The sequence below is a fragment of the Pristis pectinata genome, chromosome 3, assembly GCF_009764475.1.
Source record: "Pristis pectinata isolate sPriPec2 chromosome 3, sPriPec2.1.pri, whole genome shotgun sequence".
NCBI classification, from domain to species: Eukaryota; Metazoa; Chordata; class Chondrichthyes; order Rhinopristiformes; family Pristidae; genus Pristis; species Pristis pectinata.
In genome coordinates, this window is record NC_067407.1 from 143627728 (window position 1) to 143645760 (window position 18033).

Consider the following 18033-nt stretch of genomic DNA (forward strand, 5'->3'; position numbering starts at 1 on the left):
GATCCAGGACACTGGGAGGACTCCAGGCCAGGATTTGGTTCTGTTGGAGATTGCTGCTGGAGCTGCCACTGCTTCCCGGCAGACTGGGAGGGGCGGAGAGGACCAGTGGCCCGGCACAGGATTCCCGGATCCAACGAGCGACAGGAGTGAGACTGTACAGTGGGAGTGAGTGTGGACTGGTTGGTGGGTGCTGGGTGCTGGGAGGGGGGTGCTGGGTGCTGGGAGGGGAGTGCTGGGTGCTGGGAGGGGGGTGCTGGGTGCTGGGAGGGGAGTGCTGGGTGCTGGGAGGGGAGTGCTGGGTGCTGGGTGCTGGGAGGGGGTTGCTGGGTGCTGGGAGGTGGGTGCTGGGTGCTGGGAGGGGGTGCTGGGTGCTGGGAGGTGGGTGCTGGGTGCTGGGAGGTGGGTGCTGGGTGCTGGGAGGTGGGTGCTGGGAGGGGGGTGCTGGGTGCTGGGAGGGGAGTGCTGGGTGCTGGGAGGGGGGTGCTGGGTGCTGGGAGGGGAGTGCTGGGTGCTGGGTGCTGGGAGGGGGTTGCTGGGTGCTGGGAGGGGGGTGCTGGGTGCTGGGAGGTGGGTGCTGGGTGCTGGGAGGTGGGTGCTGGGTGCTGGGAGGTGGGTGCTGGGAGGTGGGTGCTGGGTGCTGGGTGCTGGGTGCTGGGAGGGGGGTGCTGGGAGGGGGGTGCTGGGTAGGTGGTGACAACACATCACGGAAACCAGCCTCCCCTCCATGGACTCTGTTTACACTTCTCACTGCCTCGGTAAAGCAGCCAGCATAATCAAAGACCCCACCCAACCCGGACACTCTCTCTTCTCCCCCCTCCCATCTGGCAGACGATACAAAAGCCTGAAAGCACGTACCACCAGGCTCAGGGACAGCTTCTATCCTGCTGTTAAAAGACTATTGAACGGTTCCCAAGTACAATAAGATGGACTCTTAACCTCACAATCTACCCAAGTGACCTGCGCCAGCTGTCCTGGTCTCCCTGTGCCAGCAAGGCACTAACTGGTCCGACCACTCAGTCAGTGACCCGGAGACACATAGCAAAGTACGGACTGACCACTGTGGACACACGCACTGTACTCAGACCCAGCACACATCCTGTTTACAGAGTTTGCTGCTCGCCACATTGCTGTGTGCTAACCCGGCTCTGCTGGACACACACACGAGACACATCGGGAAATCTGTCCTCATGCCCTGGTGATTAACATCTGTATGTCTAAATCAGCAGTAACCAGAGAGCCTCCAGAGAATCCTGGCTCAGGCTACCCAGGCAGAATGTGAGGGGCTGTTCCTCGAGTGTGTTGGGCCTCACCCTGGCAGTGGTCGAGGATGAACAGGTTGCTGTGGGGAGAGGAATAACCGTCTGAAGCCCCCGGTTACCAGCCATTTTAGATCCCCTCCCCAGTCCCACCCACAACCCCTCTGTCCTTGGCCTCCTCCACTGCCAGGGTGAGGCCCAGCACAACCTGGAGGAGCAGCCCCTCACCTTCCCCCCGGGGAGTCTGCACCCCCGACAGCAGGAACATTGCGTTCTCCAACTTCTGGTAACCTGCCCCCCCCCATCCCCTCACACACACACACACACACACACACACACACACACACACACACACACACTCACACACTCACACTCACACACACTGACTCACACACACACACACTCACACTCACACACACTCACACTCACACACACTGACTCACACACACACACTCACACTCACACACACACTCACACTCACACACACTGACTCACACACACACACACTCACACACACACACACACACTCACACACACTGACTCACACACATACACACACACACACACTGACACACACCCACACCTTTCTCTCCAAGCCAACACCCAGCTACCAGCACCCTTCACTCTACCCTCCCTTCCCCACCCTCTCTGTCTGCCCCTCACCCACACACCCCTCCCACTGGGTCCCCACCCCCCACGTCTCCCATCTGCCCCCCCCCCCCACCTCCCTAATCTGGTTCCACTCACCACCTTCCTTTCCTATCACACTCCACCCTCTACGGCCCACCTGCTGTCTCCACCAATCACCCCCCAGCCTCCTCCCTTCCCTCCCCCTCCTGACTCCATTTGCCCAGCAGCACAGGACAGGCCCTTCGGCCCATCACGTTGTGCTGAACTAATTAATCCAATGACTCCTAATTAATCTAATCCCTCTTCCCCGCACATTGATCATATCCCTGCACATCCATGTGCCTATCCAAGTGTCTCTTAAACGTTCCTGTGCTATCTGCCTCCACCACCGCCCCTGGCAGTGCATTCCAGGCCCCCTCCACTCTCTGTGTAAAAAACCTGCCCCACACATATCCTTTGTACGTTCCCCCTCACACCTTAAATACATGCCCTCTAGTACTAGACACTTCAATCCTGGGAAAAAGATACTAGCTGTTTATCTATGCCTCGCATAATTTTATAAACTTCTGTCAAATCTCCCCTCAGCCTTTGTCGCTCCAGAGACAACAGCCCCAGCTTGTCCACCCTCTCTAGATTGGCAGGGGTGGGACTCTGAGCAGGAGCAAGTCATGGGATAAAGCCAGTGAGAGCAAGTTCAGTGACCAGGATAACCAGGGGCAGGGGAAGGAAGACCCAGTTCAAGTGCATTTATTTCAATGGCTTAACAGGTAAAGTGGATGAACTCAGGGTGTGGATTGGCTCTGGGGACTGGGATATCAAAGCCATAACAGAACCATGACTGAGAGAAGGGCAGGACTGGCAGCTCAATGTTCCAGGACACAGATGCTACGGGTGGGACAGAGCGAGGGGGGGCGCTGCCTTTTTTAGAAGGGAGGATGAGATGACATTCTTGGGGGATGATCCAGTAGGCCACATGGGGAGAAGGGGAGGGTCACTCCCCGGCTCCTGAACTCAGTGCCTCAACTAATGAAGGTGAGCATGCCATGTCCTCACCACCCTATAACCTGTGTGGCCACTTTCAGGAAGCCATCTACCTGCACCCTGAGATCCCTCTGATCATCAACACTGCGCCATTAACCGTGCTCTCCCTTTATGCCAGATCTCCCCAAGTGCAGCACCTCACACTTGCCCAGATTAAACTCCATCTGCCACTTCTCCACCTGTATCCACACTGATCTAAATCTGCCTTTGCTCATATCCCTCTAAACCTTTCCTAACCATGGACCTGTCCAAATGTCTTTTAAACGTTGTAACTGTACCCGCCTCTCCCACTTCCTCTGGCAGCTCGTTCCACACACCCACCACCCTGTGTGTGAAGAAGCTTCCCTTCACATTCCCCTCTCACCTTAAACCTATTTCAGACTCCCCTACCCTGGGGAAGAGACCATGACCATCCACCTTTTCTGTGCCCCTCACGATTTTATAAACCTCCATAAGCTCACCCCTCAGCCTCCTTCGCTCCAGAGAGAACAGTCCCGGCCTGTCCAGTCTCTCCGTATAACTCAAGCCCTCCAGTCCCAGCAATGTCCTTGTCAATCTGTTCTGCCCCCTCTCCAGCTTCACCATATCCTTCCTACAGCAGGGTGACCGGAACTGCACACAGTGCTCCAAGTGTGGTCCCACCAACGACTTGTACAACTGCAACATAACGTCCCAACTCCTGTACTCAGTGCCCTGACTGAAGGCCAGCGTGCCAAACACCTTCTTCACCCCCCAGTCTACCTGTGTCGCCACGTTCATGGAACTGTGTACCTGTACCCCTGGGTCTCTCTGTTCTACAACACTGCCCAGGGCTCTACCATTTACCGTACAAGTCCTGCCCTGGTTTATCTTATCAAAATGCAACACCTCACATGTGGCTGGGTTAAACTCCATCAGCCATTCCTTGGCCCACTTTCCCAGCAGATCTTGCTGTGACATTGGTTGACCTTCTTCACCATCACCACACCACTGATTCTGGTGTCACCTGTGGACTTACTGACCATACCACCCACATTCTCATCCAACTCGTTAACATAGGTGACAAACGGCAGTGGACCCAGCCCCGATCCCTGCGGCACACCACTGGTCACAGATCTCCGATGTGACCATCCTCTGCCTCCTTCCACCCAGCCAGCTTTGCAACAATCTGCTGGAGGAACAGTGGGTTGAGCAACATCTGTGGCGGGAAAGGCATTGTCAGCGTTTCGGATCGAGACCCTGCATCAGGACAGAGTGGAATGGGAGGAGGCCGGTATAGAGAGAGGGGGAGTGGTGAGACAGGAGTCCGAGGTGATTGGTGGATGGAGGAGGGGTGTAAGGTGACACTGTGACCTTCCACCTTATCTCTGCCCCTCATGATTTTATAAACCTCTATAAGGTCACCCCTGGGCCTCCTTGGCTCCAGGGAGAACAGTCCCAGCCTGACCAGTCTCTCCGTATAACTCAACCACTCCAGTCCCAGTAACACCCTTGTGAAACTTTTCCACACCCTTTTCAGCTGAATCACATCCGTCCTGTAGCTGGGTGACCAGAACTGCCCACAACACTCTAAGTGTAGGGGAGGTGAGCAGGGTGGAGCTGGGACACAGTGGTAGTAGTTCCCGATGTGGCCTCCTCTACATCGGTGAGACCAAGCGCAGACTCTGCGACCTCTCGCAGATCATCTACACCCGGTCCACAACGACCATCCCGAGCTCCCCGTTACATGTGTATTTTACCCTTCCCATTCCCACACTGACCTGTCCATCCTCGGCCTTGCCCACTGCCAGGGTGAGGCCCAACACAAGCTGGAGGAACACCTCCCATTCCCCCGGGGAGTCTACAGCCCAATGGTATCACTGAGGTTTCCAATTTCGGGTAACCCTCCCCTCGGGTGGGTTTTCCCCTTCCCCCTCTCTCTCCTCCTGTCCTCCCATTTTTGTCCACGTTCCCTCAAACCACCCCCTCAGCCCCCCCCCTCACCCGTCTCTGTCCCTCTGCTGGTCGGATCCACTCATGACACACACGGTTCACCCACAGGGTCCCTCCCCCATCTGGGTCTGGTTCCATCTGCCATACTCCTCTCCCCTAATGGTTCCCATTCTCACCTCCAGCACTGGCAGCCCCTTGTGTTCCTGCTTGTCTCCCTCCAGCAGCCGCCTCCCCCCCACCCTCCCCTCCCACTACCTCACTCCCTCTGCCTCCATCTATCCACCTGCCACCGTCTCCCAGCCCCACCCCCACTCCCCTCCCCTACCTGCCCGTCATCTTACACCCCTCCTCCATCCACCAATCACCTCGGACTCCTGACACCCCTCCCCCTCCTCTCTATACCAGCCCCCTCCCCTCTCCTCTCTCGGTCCTGATGCAGGGTTTCGACCTGAAACATCGACAGCTCCTTTCCACCCCATGGACGCTGCTCGACCCGCTGAGTTCCTCCAGCTGATTGATTGCTCCAGGTTCCAGTCTCTGGTGTCTCCTTTGTATCCAGTTGTGGCTACCACACCTTGGATCCCATGAGATCTAACCTTCCAGACTAACCTACCATGCGAGACCTTGTCAAAGGCCTTCCTAAATCCATGTAGACCACGTCTAGCGCCCTGCCCTCAATCAATCTTCTCTGTTCCCTCTTCAAAAAACTCAAATTCATGAATCATGACCTCCCACACACAAAGTCATGCTGACTCCCTAATCAACCACTCGCCTTTCCTAATGCAGGTAGATCCTATCGCTCAGAATCCCCTCCAGTAACTTTCTCCACCGCTGATGTCGGGCTCACCAGCCTGTAGTTCCCTGGCTTGTCCTTGCAGACTTTCTTAAGTAAAGGCTCAACATTGGCCTCAAAGTGCTGGAGGAAGTCAGGGGGTCAGGCAGCAGCAGTCACTGTCCACTTCCCTCCACACATGCTGCCTGACCCTCTGAGTTTCTCCAGCACTTTGGTTGTTGCACCACGTTCCAGCTACTGTCCCTTCCTTGAGTGTCCACAACATCAGCCACCCTCCAGTCTTCTGGCACCTCACCCCAGGCTAACGATGATGCAAGTATCTCTGCCAGGGCCCACAATGTCCCAGGATGTACATAGTCAGGCCCTGGAGGTTTATCCACCATGACTTGCCTTTCGACAGCCAGCACCTCCTCTGTTGTGACACAGATATGTTCCGAGGCATCATCAGCTACTTCTCTCAATTCTTGAGTCCGTCCAGCAGCTCGTTTGTTGCTCCAGATTCCAGCATCTCTACTCTCTTGTGTCATAGAGTCACAGAGCACCACAGCACAGAAACAGGCCCTTCGGCCCATCCAGTCCATTCCGACCTTATCTTCTGCCTACTCCATCTACCTGCACCCGGACCATATCCCTCCAAACCCCTCCCATCCATGGACCTATCCAAACTTCTCTTATAAGTGTTACAGTTGAACCCACATCCACCATTTCTGCTGGCAGCTCGTTCCACACTCGCACCACCCTCTGAGTGAAGAAGATCCCCCTCAGGTTCCCCTTAAATATTTCACCTTTCACCCTAAACCTATGACCTCTAGTTCTAGTCTCACCCAACCTGAGAGGAAAATGCCTGCATGCATTCACCCTATCTATACCCCTCGTAATTTTGTACACCTCGAAAGGATATCCACTCATTCTCCTGCACTCCAGGGTATAAAGTCCCAACCTATTCAACCTTTCCCTTTGTGACTAGAGGAGAGGCCATTCTGGATCTGGTACTAGGCAATGAGTCTGGTCAGGTGTCAGATCTCTCGGTTGGCGAGCATTTCAGAGACAAGTGACCACAACTCCCTGACCTTTACCCTTGCCTTGGAGAGGGATAGGAGCAGACGGTATGGGAAAGTATTTAATTAGGGGAGGGGAAATTATGATGCTTTGTCGCAGGAACTTGGGAGCGTAATTTGGGAACAGATGTTCTTGGGGAAGTGCACAGCGGAAATATGGAGGTTGTTTAGAGGACATTGAGAAGCAGGACCTCAAAGGTAGCAATTTCTGGATTACTGCCTGTGTTAGTGGGTATAGGAACAGAATGAGGAGGAAGTTCAATGCGTGGCTGAGGGATTGGAGTAAGGAACAGGGACTCAGATTTCTAGATCATTGGGGCCTCTTTTGGGGCAGGTATGACCTGTTCAAAGAGGACGGGTTGCAGTTGACTCCCAGGGGGACCAATATCCTGGCGGGGAGGTTTGCTCAGGCTACTGGGGAGAGTTTAAACTAGAATTGTTGGGGGGTGGGATCTGTACTGGAGAGACTGGGGAAGAGGTGTTTGGCTCTCAAATAGAGAAAGCTTGCAGACGGTATGAGAGGGAGGACAGGCAGGTGATAGAGAAGGGACGTGCTCAGACAGGCTTGAGATGTGTTTATTTTAACGCAAGGAGTATTGTGAACAAGGCAGATGAGCTTAGAGCTTGGATAAATACTTGGAGATATGATGTAGTGGCAATTACAGAGACTTGGATGGCTCCGGGGCTGGAATGGTTGTTTCAAGTGCTTTTTTATAGACCGCCCAATAGTAACAGGGATATTGAGGAGCAGATAGGAAAACAGACCCTGGAAAGGTGTGAGAATAACAGAGTTGTTGTGATGGGGGATTTTAATTTCCCAAACATCGATTGGCATCTACATACAGTGAGGGCTTTAAATGGGGTGAAGTTTGTTAAGTGTGTTCAGGAAGGATTCTTGACACAGTATGTGGATAGACCTACAAGAGGAGAGGCTGCGCTTGATTTGATATTGGGAAATGAACCTGGTCAGGTGTCAGATCTCTCAGTGGGTGAACATTTTGGTGATAGTGATCATAATTCTATCTCCTTTACATTAGCACTGGAGAGAGATAGGAACAGACAGACTAGAAAGGTGTTTACTTGGAGTAAAGGGAATTATGAGGCTCTCAGGCAGGAAATTGGAAGCTTAAATTGGGAACAGATGTTCTCTGGGAAAAGTACAGAAGAAATGTAGCAAATATTCAGGGGATATTTGTGTGGAGCTCTGCATAGGCATGTTCCAATGAGATAGGGGAGTCACGAGAGGATACAGGAACCGTGGTGTACAAAGGTTGAAATAAATCTAGTCAAAAGGAAAAGAAAAGCTTACAAAAGGTTCAGAGAGCTAGGTAATGTTAGAGATCTGGAGGAGTACAAGGCTTACAGGAAGGAGCTTAAGAAGGAAATTAGGAGAGCCAGAAGGGGACATGAGAAGGCCTTGGTGGGCAGGATTGAGGAAAACCCCAAGGCGTTCTACAAGTATGTGAAGAGTAAGAGGATAAGATGCGAAAGGATAGGGCCTATCAAGTGCAGCAGTGGGAAAGTGTGTATGGATCCGGAAGAAATAGCGGAGGTACTTAATGAATACTTTACGTCAGTATTCACCACGGGAAAGATCTGGGGGATTGTAGTGGGGACTTGCAGCGGGCTGAAAAGCTTGAGCATGTAGATATCAGGTGAGAGGAGTTGCTAAAACTTTTGGAAAGCATCAAGTTGGATAAGTTGCCGGGACCGGATGAGATGTACCCCAGGCTGCCGTGGGAGGTGAGGGAGGAGATTGCGAAGCCTCTGACAATGATCTTTGCATTGTCGAAGGAGACAAGAGAGGTTCCGGAAGATTGGAGGGTTGTGGATGTTGTTCCCTTATTCAAGAAAGGAAGTAGAGATAGCCCAGGGAATTATCAGCCGGTGAGTCTTACCTCAGTGGTTGGTAAGCTGATGGAGAAGATCCTGAGAGGCAGGATTTATGAACATTTGGAGAGGTATAATATGATTAGGAATAGTCAGCATGGCTTTGTCAAGGGCAGGTCCTGCCTTACGAACCTGATTGAATTTTTTGAGGATGTGACTAACCACATTGATGAAGGGAGAGCAGTAGATGTAGTGTATATGGATTTCAGCAAAGCGTTTGATAAGGTACCCCATGCAAGGCTTACGGAGAAGGTGAGGAGACATGGGATCCAAGGGGACATTGCAGTGTGGATCCAGAACTGGCTGGCCCACAGAAGGCAAACCGTGGTTGTTGAAGGGTCGTATTCTGAGTGGAGGTCGGTGACCAGTGGTGTACCTCGGGGATCTGTACTGGGTCCCTTACTCTTTGTGATTTTTATAAATGACCTGGATGAGGAAGTGGAGGGGTGGGTTAGTATGTTTGCTGATGACACAAAGGTTGGAGGTGTTGTGGACAGTTTGGAGAGTTGTCAGAGGTTACAGCGGGACATAGATAGGATGCAAAGCTGGGCTGAGAAGTGGCAGATGCAGTTCAACCCAGGTAAGTGTGAAGTGGTTCATTTTGGTAGGTCAAATATGTTGGTGGAATATAGTCTTAATGGTAGGACTCTTGGCAGTGTGGAGGATCAGAGGGATCTTGGGGTCGGAGTCCATAGGACGCTCAAAGCGGCTGCACAGGTTGACTCTGTGGTTAAGAAGGCATATGGTGTATTGTCCTTCATCAATCGTGGAATTGAATTTAGGAGCCGAGAGGTATTGTTGCAGCTATATAGGTCCCTGGTCAGACCCCACTTGGAGTACTGTGCTCAGTTCTGGTCCCCTCACTACAGGAAAGATGTGGAAGCCATAGAGAGGGTGTAGAGGAGATTTACAAGGATGCTGCCTGGAATGCGGAGCATGCCTTATGAAAGCAGGTTGAGGGAACTCAGCCTTTTCTCCTTGGAGAGACGGAGGATGAGGGGGGACCTGATTGAGGTGTATAAGATGATGAGAGGTATTGATCAGGTAGATAGTCAGAGGCTTTTCCCCAGGGCTGAATTGGTGGCCACAAGAGAACATAGGTTTAAGGTGCTGGGGAGTAGATATAGAGGAGACATCAGGGGTAAGTTTTTTACTCAGAGAGTGGTGAGTGTGTGGAATGGGCTGCCGGCAACGGTGGTGGAGGCGGATACGATAGGGTCTTTTAAGAGACTGTTAGATCGGTAGATGGAGCTGAGTAAAATAGAGGGCTATGGGTAAGCCTAGTAATTTCTAGTGTAGGGACATGTTCAGCACAGGTTTGTGGGCTGAAGGGCCTGAATTGTGCTGTAATTGTTCTATGTTCTCTGTTCTATGTGCCTGGAGTCAGAGGAGGTAGGGGAGATCCTTAATGAATACTTTGCTTCAGTGTTGACCAGAGAGAGAGAGAGAGACCTTAATATTTGTGAGGATGGCATATAACAGGCTGATATGCTAGGGCATGTGACTTGATAGAGGTGTACAAGATGATAAGAGGCATAGATCGAGTGGACAGTCAGAGACTTTTTCCCAGGGTGACAATGGCTAACATGAGGGGACATAATTTTAAAGTGATTGGAGGAAGGTATAAGGGGGATGTCAGGGGCAAGTTATTTTTACACAGAGAGTGGTGGGTGTGTGGAACGCACTGCCGGCAGAGGTTGTGGGGGCAGATACCTTAGGGACATTTAAGAGACTCGTGGATAGACACATAAATGATAGAGAAATGGGGGGCTATGTGGGAGGGAAGGGTTAGATAAATCTTAGAGCAGGATAAGATGTCGGCACAACATTGTAGGCCGAACAGCCTGTACTGTGCTGTAGTGTTCTATAACTCAGGTCCTCAAGTCCTGGCAACATCCTTGTAAATTTTCTCTGCACTTTTTAAAGCTTATTGATATCTTCTCTGTAGGTAGGTGACCAGAACTGCACACAATGCTCCAAACTTGGCCTCACCAGCATCTTGTATAACTTCAACATAAATGGTCATGGTGCCTCCAAGATCTGTTAAAATTCAAAAGCTCACTGTCAAAGTGGAGTCTATTGCCGTCTGCAGAAGTCCATGTGTGCACAGGGGCAGTGAAAAACCTACTTGCAGCAGCACCACAGGCACTGAGCATCAGGAAAGCAGCATTCACAAGAAAAACTGAAATTAAACATATATGAAGCGGTGGAGTCCACTGACAGGTGGCCCTTTCACTGCTTCTCCCCACCATCCGGGGACACAGTCAGTCCTTCCCAGTGAAGCAGACTGCGGTCTCCCCTACTCTGGAGAAACCAAACACAGACTGGGACATTGGTTTGTGGAACACCAGGGTCAGTCCACAGGAGCGATCCTGAGCTTCCCGTTCCCCATCACTTATTCCCCATCCCACTCCCAATCCGACCAATGGGAAACAAGTCATGGGCTCTGGTTAAAAAATGACAGTGTTTTGGCAGTGGTGAGACATTGAAAGGTGTTGGTGTTGTGGGGACCCTGGGAGTGAGCACCGGCTACGGCAATCAGCAGCAAGTTAAACCTACTGGCTGACCTGCTCACTTCTCCGTTTACTCACCTCAGCTGAGTTTTTCCTGACTGTTCCAGCTGCCTGCACCTCAACGTTCCACAGACCTGGACGTCAGTGTGTTAACTCCCCCACCTTTGTTCCACACATCCCACCCCCATCTTCTCCCCCTCCCCAACACTAACTTACATCTCTCTCTTTCCCAGTCCTGATGAAGGGTCTGAGCAGTTGACAGTTCCTCCCTCCACAGACACTGCCTGACCCAGTGTGACTTTCCAGCACCTCCCACTTTCCAACTCCTGCAGCTTTTGACATTTGCAGCTGCAATGTGATTCTGACTGCAGGTGTCCCGTGCGGTGAGGACTGACCCCTGTCCCACGCTAGGTAAGCTGACCCCTGTCCCGCACTGTGTGGACTGACCCCTGTCCCGTGCTAGGTAAGCTGACCCCTGTCCTGTTCTGTGTGGACTGACCCCTGTCCCGCGCTGTGTGGACTGACCCCTGCCCTGTGTGGCACGGACTGACCCCTGCCCCGCGGTCTGACCCCTGCCCCGTGCTGTGCGGATGTGCTCTCTGCTGAAGCTGAGCTACTCTCGGTGTGGGGGACATTGCAACAACTGATTCTGATTGCAGGAGGTGCCAACATGTCGGGCAGCCAGTGCCAGGTTCCTCTGGTCACTGGACCAGTGTCAGAGAGCTTCAGTCTGATGGTTCAGGCCCGGATCAACTGGGAGATGTTCCTGACACCAATGTCCAGCTCCATCGCCATTCTCGCTGACCTGGTGCGTCAGGCCAAGAGCGGGAAGGATGTTCCTCTCAACCCAGACCCCAAGAATCCAGGGTCATTCCAAGGAAGCCTGCTGGACATTTGTCTACAGGCTCCAAGATTGTTCCAAGATATCCGTAACAACATCTTCAAGATCCAGTGCAATTGTCAGGACATGCCTGTCCTCTTGAAGAAGGTGAGGGAGGGGTTCGGCGTGGACACACGCCTTCCTCAGAAGCTGAAGCTCATTCAGAACTGCACTAAGGAGTGCAGGGCTGCTGCAGGGTGTGTGGAGGAGACCCTCTCCTCCCTCAACAAGCAGCTCTCCGAGCTACTGGAGAGGTGTGCAGCGTCCCAGTGCTGCAGCCAGGCACAGCTCCAGGAAGTGCAGGCAGCCCTGGGTAAAACACGGCAGGGCATCCAGTCAGTCGAGGAAGAGAAGAAAGCTCTGGAGGAGGAGTGGTCCCAGGTTTCCCTGGAGAGGGAGAAGCTCATGGATGCACTGAATGATGTCAAGTCACGGGCCTTCACTGACACCCTGTGTGAGGAAGGGCTGAGGGAATTGCGGGAGCATTTACCCCAGGTGCTGGACCTTCTGGGCAGTGTGATTAACCCAACAGTCCTGGTCTCCGAGCTCGGGAAAGGGGTCAAGTTCATCATCAGCGAGATCTCTGCCCTGAGAAATAAGGATTCCAGTTCTGCGCTCAGTGCCTTCCTGGATGATGTGGAAAAGAAGGCCTCACAGAAGATCGAGGAGGTCCAATCTCAGATGGATCAAGCTGGACAGAAGTACAAGCAGTGTCTCCGAGAGATGGAAGATCTGAGGAAACAGAGTGCGCAGTTGTCAGAGAATTTAACTGCCCAGCGGACGCAGGAGCAGGACATCAGCTCGACACTACTGCTGATGTCTAAAGACCTGGAGCTGCTGGGGAGCATCAGAGCCAACTGGTCCCAGGCCATCAACTTCATTCACCTGATCCCCAAACTAATGGGAGATTGCCAGAAGATGTTTGAGAGGGTGGGTGGTGGGAAGGATGGAGCTAGTACCCAGGCGATTGTGTTCCAAGACCAAGTGTCCCAGGCAGGCACCATCGTGACCCTCCTCGGGACCATGTCAGGAACCTTTGTGGAGATTTATGATAAGAGCTTGCAGGGTCCACTGAAGGATCTGGGTGAGGTCCTGGTCCAGGAAGGCATTGACTACAAGTTGAAGACCATCAAGATGAATTGTCAGAGAGCAGAAGAAGAGGTCCATCAGCGGGCAAGGAAGGTTCAGGAGGCATTTGAGGAGGAACTGTTGCAGGGAAGTCACGCCCTTGGGAAACTGGCAGCTCAGCTTGGCCCCAGGGGGTGAGGGAGGGGAGGGTGGGTGTGGGAGCTAGGCTGTACTTAGGGAACTCCACATGGAAGCAGCTCCAGAACACCTTAATCATGGCAGAAGAACGGGCTGCAGCTCCCCGAGCCTCCTGACACCCACTGTACCTCTCCCCGACCCTCTGATGAGGGTAACACCTACTGACCCTCACCCTCTGAACCTGCTGACAATAAAGCTGTCGAATCTGTTCTGCTTCTCTGGAGTCACTTTGTCCTGAGGTGCCTGTGGTGTGACCGGCGCCCCGAAAACCCAGCACAGGTCCCGCACCATCCCTGAGCCACTCCCCCACTCCTCACTGACACACTCTACTCGGCTCAGCAGCTCGGACCCTGAGTCTCAGCAGGCGTGAGGTGGGGCAAACCCATCCTACGTTAAAGTAGGGGATGGGACAGGGGCAGGAGGTGAGCACCCATCCCACGAGTGGCTGTGACACCCATGTGTGGACAACCTGCCTTGGGCTGGAGCACCCTGGGGAGGGGCAAAGAGCTGGTGGATGGGGCACCGAGGGGCAGGGTCACCGAGGGGCAGGGACTGGAGGGGCAGGGACTGGAGGGGCAGGGTCACCGTGGGGCAGGGTCACCGTGCAGCAGGGACACCAAGGGGCAGAGACTGGAGAAGCAGGTACAGGAAGGGCAGGAGAGGTGGAGGGAAGGGGTGGGGTGAAGGAGGGGATGAGAGACAGGGAGAGGGGGTGGTGGAGGAGGGCGTGAAGAAGATGGGACAAAGGAGGGGTGGGGTGAGGTGAGAGGGGCTAAGGGAGGGGTGAGGAAGGAGGGGTGAGGCAGGGGTGGACCTCCCAGGGACGGACCTCTCAGGGATGGACCTTCCTGTGTAGACCTCCCAGGGACGGACATCCCAGGGGTGGACCTCCCAGGGACGGATGTTCTTGTGTGCCTCTATGACCTTCATCAACAATTTATCACCACAGCAACCCTGGTCTCACCATATCACAGATGCTCCTGGCTGACCTGCTGAGTGTTTCTGCCATTTTTCCATAGTTTTGCAATGCACATCTTACAGAGCAAACACTTTTTGACACCTGCCAATGCCCCGAGTGTGAATTTACACAGTGAAACAGCTGACCTTTGTCTGACCGGTGAACTCATACAGTCTTGGAATGGTACTGCACCTTCGGCCCACCTTGTCCGTGTCAATCATGATGCCATCTACGCCGGTCCCATCTGCCCACGTTTAGCCCATAGCTCTCTAACCTCTCCTATCCACGAACTTATCCAGATGGCTTTTAAACGTTGCTGATGTACCTGCCTCAACCACTATTTCTGGCAGCTCATTCCAAACACACACCACCCTTTGTGTGAAGAAGCTGCCCCTGATGTCCCTTTTAAATCTCTCGCCTCTGATCTTAAACCTTTGCCTTCTTGTTTTTAGCACCCCCTCCCTGGGAAAAAGACTGTGTGTTTCACCCTGTCTATGCCCCTCATGATCTTGTATACATACCTCTGTCGGGTCACTTCTTGATCTCCTACATTCCAGGGAATAAAGTCCTAGTCTATGCAACCTCTCCTTGTAACTCAGGATCCCAAGTCTAGGCAACATCCTGGTAAAACTTTTCTGTACTCTTTCTAGTTTAATAACATCTTTTCCAAACAGGGCAACCAAAACTGTGCACAGTACTCTAAGTGCGGCATAACCAACATCTTATATAATTGCAACATAACTTCCCAACTCCATTTCTCAGTGCCCTGACTGATGAAGGCCAGCGTGCCAAACGCCTTCTTCACCACCCTATCTACCTGTAATGTCACTTTCAGCAAACTATGCACTTGCACTCCGAGGTCACACTGATCCATAACACTCCCCAGGGCCCTACCATTCACTGTATAAATCCTACCCTGGTTTGATCTCCCGAAATCTAATACCTTACATTTATCTGGATTGAAATCCTTTTGCCAATCCTCAGCCCACATACCCAGCTGATCAAGATCCCTCTGTAATTTTTCATAACCTTCTACACTATCCACACCACCTATTTCAGTATCATGCACAAACTTACTAACCGTGCCTTGTACATTCACATCCAAGTCCTTTATATAAATTACAAAGAACAAAGGTCCCAGCACCGAGTCCTGTGGCACACCACTAGACACAGGCCTCCAGTCTGAGAAACAACCCTCGACCAGCACCCTCTGCTTCCTGCCACTGAGCCAGTTGTGAATCCAGTCTGCTATCTCCCTCTGGATCCCATGTGATCTAACCTTCCAGACTAGCCTGCCATGAGGGACCTTGTCAAACGCCTTGCTAAAGTCCATATAGACGACATCCCCTACCCTCATCTACCCTCTTGGTTACCTCCTCGAAGAACTCCAAGAGATTTGTCAGACTTGACTTCCCACGCACAAAGACGTGCTGACTGTCCCGAATCAGACTCTGTCTCCAAATGTTGATAGATCCTGTCCCTCAGAATCCCATCCAGCAATTTACCCACTACCGATGTCAGACTCACTAGCCTGTAGTTTCCTGGCTTGTTTCTCTCCCCTTTTTAAACAATGGCACCACATTAGGCACGGTTGTATAGCGGTTAGCGTAACGCTATTACAGCGCCAGCGACCTGGGTTCAATTCCGGCCGCTGTCTGTAAGGAGTTTGTACGTTCTCCCCGTGTCTGCGTGGGTTTCCTCCAGGTGCTCTGGTTTCCTCCCACATTCCAAAGACGTATGGGTTAGGAAGTTGTGGGCATGCTATGTTGGCACCGGAAGCGTGGCAACACTTGCGGGCTGCCCCCAGAGCACTCCACGCAAAAGATGCATTTCACTGTGTGTTTCGATGTACACGTGACTAATAAAGAATCTTATCTTGTTATATCCCCTTTCATCAAGAAGGCAACTCTCCCTCTTCCCTTACCTCTGTAATGCCTGTAGCATCTGTATCATGGAACATTGAGCTGCCAGTCCTGCCCTTCCCTCAGCCATGTTTCTGTTATGGCTTTGATATCCCAGTCCCCAGATCCAATCCACACCCTGAGTTCATCCACCTTACCTGTCAAGCCTCTTGCATTGAAATAAATGCAGTTTTAGCCAATGGTCTTTCCTCCCCCTTGACTGTGCTCCTGTCTATCCTGACGACTAAATTTGCTCTCACTGGCAACAGTATTATCTCCTGATTACTCATCAGCTACTCTACTGCTCAGGATCCCACTCCCTAGCACTCTAGTTTAAACCCTCCTGAGTAGCACTAGTGAATCCTCCAGCCAGGATTTTGGTCTCCTCTAATTCAGGTACAAGTCACCCCCACCCCAGAAGAGATCCCAATGATCCAAGAACTTGAATTCCTGCCCCCTGCACTAGCTCCTCAGCCACGCATTCATCGGAGCTACAACAGAGACTGTAGGTGTTGGAATCTGGAGCAATGCTGGAGGAACTCAGCAGGTCAGGCAGCATCTGTGGAGGGAAATGAATAGTCGATGAATACCTTCTGCCTTCTTCCTTTCCAGTCCTGATGAAGGGCCTCGGCCTGAAAGGTTGACTGTTCATTTCCCTCTATAGATGCTGCCTGACCTGCTGATTTCCTCCAGCATTTTGTTTCTGTTCATCTGAGCTATCTTTCTGTTTCTACCCTCACTGGCATGTGGCACAGGGAGTAATCCAGAGATTACTACCCTTGAGGTCCTGCTTTTTAGGTTCTCTCACTCCTGAACTCACTGCGCAGGACCTTATCCTTCCTTCGACCCAGGTCATTAGGACCAACATGCACCACCACCTCAACCTTGTACTCCAAAGCAGCAGCCTCCCCGACTCCACATTACACAACCTACAGCCTGTCCTTGTGATAAGTCAGTAGACATTGTCTGTGGAAATAACCAACAAGTGAGATTACAGCATGCAATGTATCAGCAAAGATAACCATGTGCAGCAAACCAGCCGTGGCTGAACAAGTCTGTACGTTGGCATCCTGGAGTCAGCAGCAGCTGGGAACTGGCCCATCGATAAATAGACTGGCTTATTATTGGGACACGTGCCACAGATGGGCTGGGTTGTACGGAGAGCCAGACCCCGCACAGACATCTTGGAGGAGTGTTGTGAATGTCAATACTGATCAGACTGAAACAAGTCCATAACTTTCACACGGATACTTGTGGAGCGGCAGGACAAACTGCTCACATGGTAAGCAGAGAGTTCTGTACAGAACACAAACAGGCCCTTCGGCCCACCACGTCCATACCGACCTTTTTACCCATCTACACTAATCCCACTTGCCCACATTACAACATGAGAACAGAAGAAATAGGAGCAGGAGTCGGCCATCTGGCCCGTCGAGCCTGCTCCGCCATTCAATAAGATCATGGCTGATCTGCCGTGGACTCAGATCCACCTACCTGCCTTTTCCCCACAACCCTTACTGTGCAAAAATCTATCCAACTGTGTCTTAAATATATTTAATAAGGCAGCTTCTACTGCTTCCCTGGGCAGAGAATTCCACAGATTCACTCCTCTCTGGGAAAAGCAGTTTCTCCTCATCTCCGTCCTAAATCTACTCCCCTGAATCTTCAGGCTATGTCCCCAAGTTCTAGTCTCACCTATAAGATAAGAGATCTCTTTATTAGTCACATGTACATCGAAACACACAGTGAAATGCATCTTCTGCGTAGACTGTTCTGGGGGCAGCCCGCAGGTGTCGTCATGCTTCCGGCGCCAACATAGCACGCCCACAACTTCCTAACCCATACGTCTTTGGAATGTGGGAGGAAAACAGGGCACCAGGAGGAAAACTATGCAGACACGGGGAGAACGTACAAACTCCTTACAGACAGCGGCGGG

The 18033-nt window shown here is 52.3% G+C and overlaps 2 protein-coding genes across 3 annotated transcripts in view; one reads left to right on the forward strand and one right to left on the reverse strand.

Annotated features, from left to right (window-relative positions):
- Positions 1–18033, reverse strand: part of LOC127568664 (uncharacterized) — a 235837-nt gene that overhangs the window by 84812 nt on the left and 132992 nt on the right. The window lies entirely within an intron of this gene.
- Positions 55–13447, forward strand: LOC127568674 (uncharacterized). The gene is made up of 2 exons (XM_052012696.1): positions 55–165; positions 11752–13447. The coding sequence occupies exon 2, from the start codon at positions 11763–11765 to the stop codon at positions 13236–13238; it is 1476 nt and encodes a 491-aa protein (XP_051868656.1). The 5' UTR covers positions 55–165; positions 11752–11762; the 3' UTR covers positions 13239–13447.

Coding starts and splice junctions, on each gene's coding strand:
- LOC127568674 (XM_052012696.1), top strand. CDS start 11,763: ATGTCGGGCAGCCAGTGCCAGGTTCCTCTGGTCACTGGACCAGTGTCA.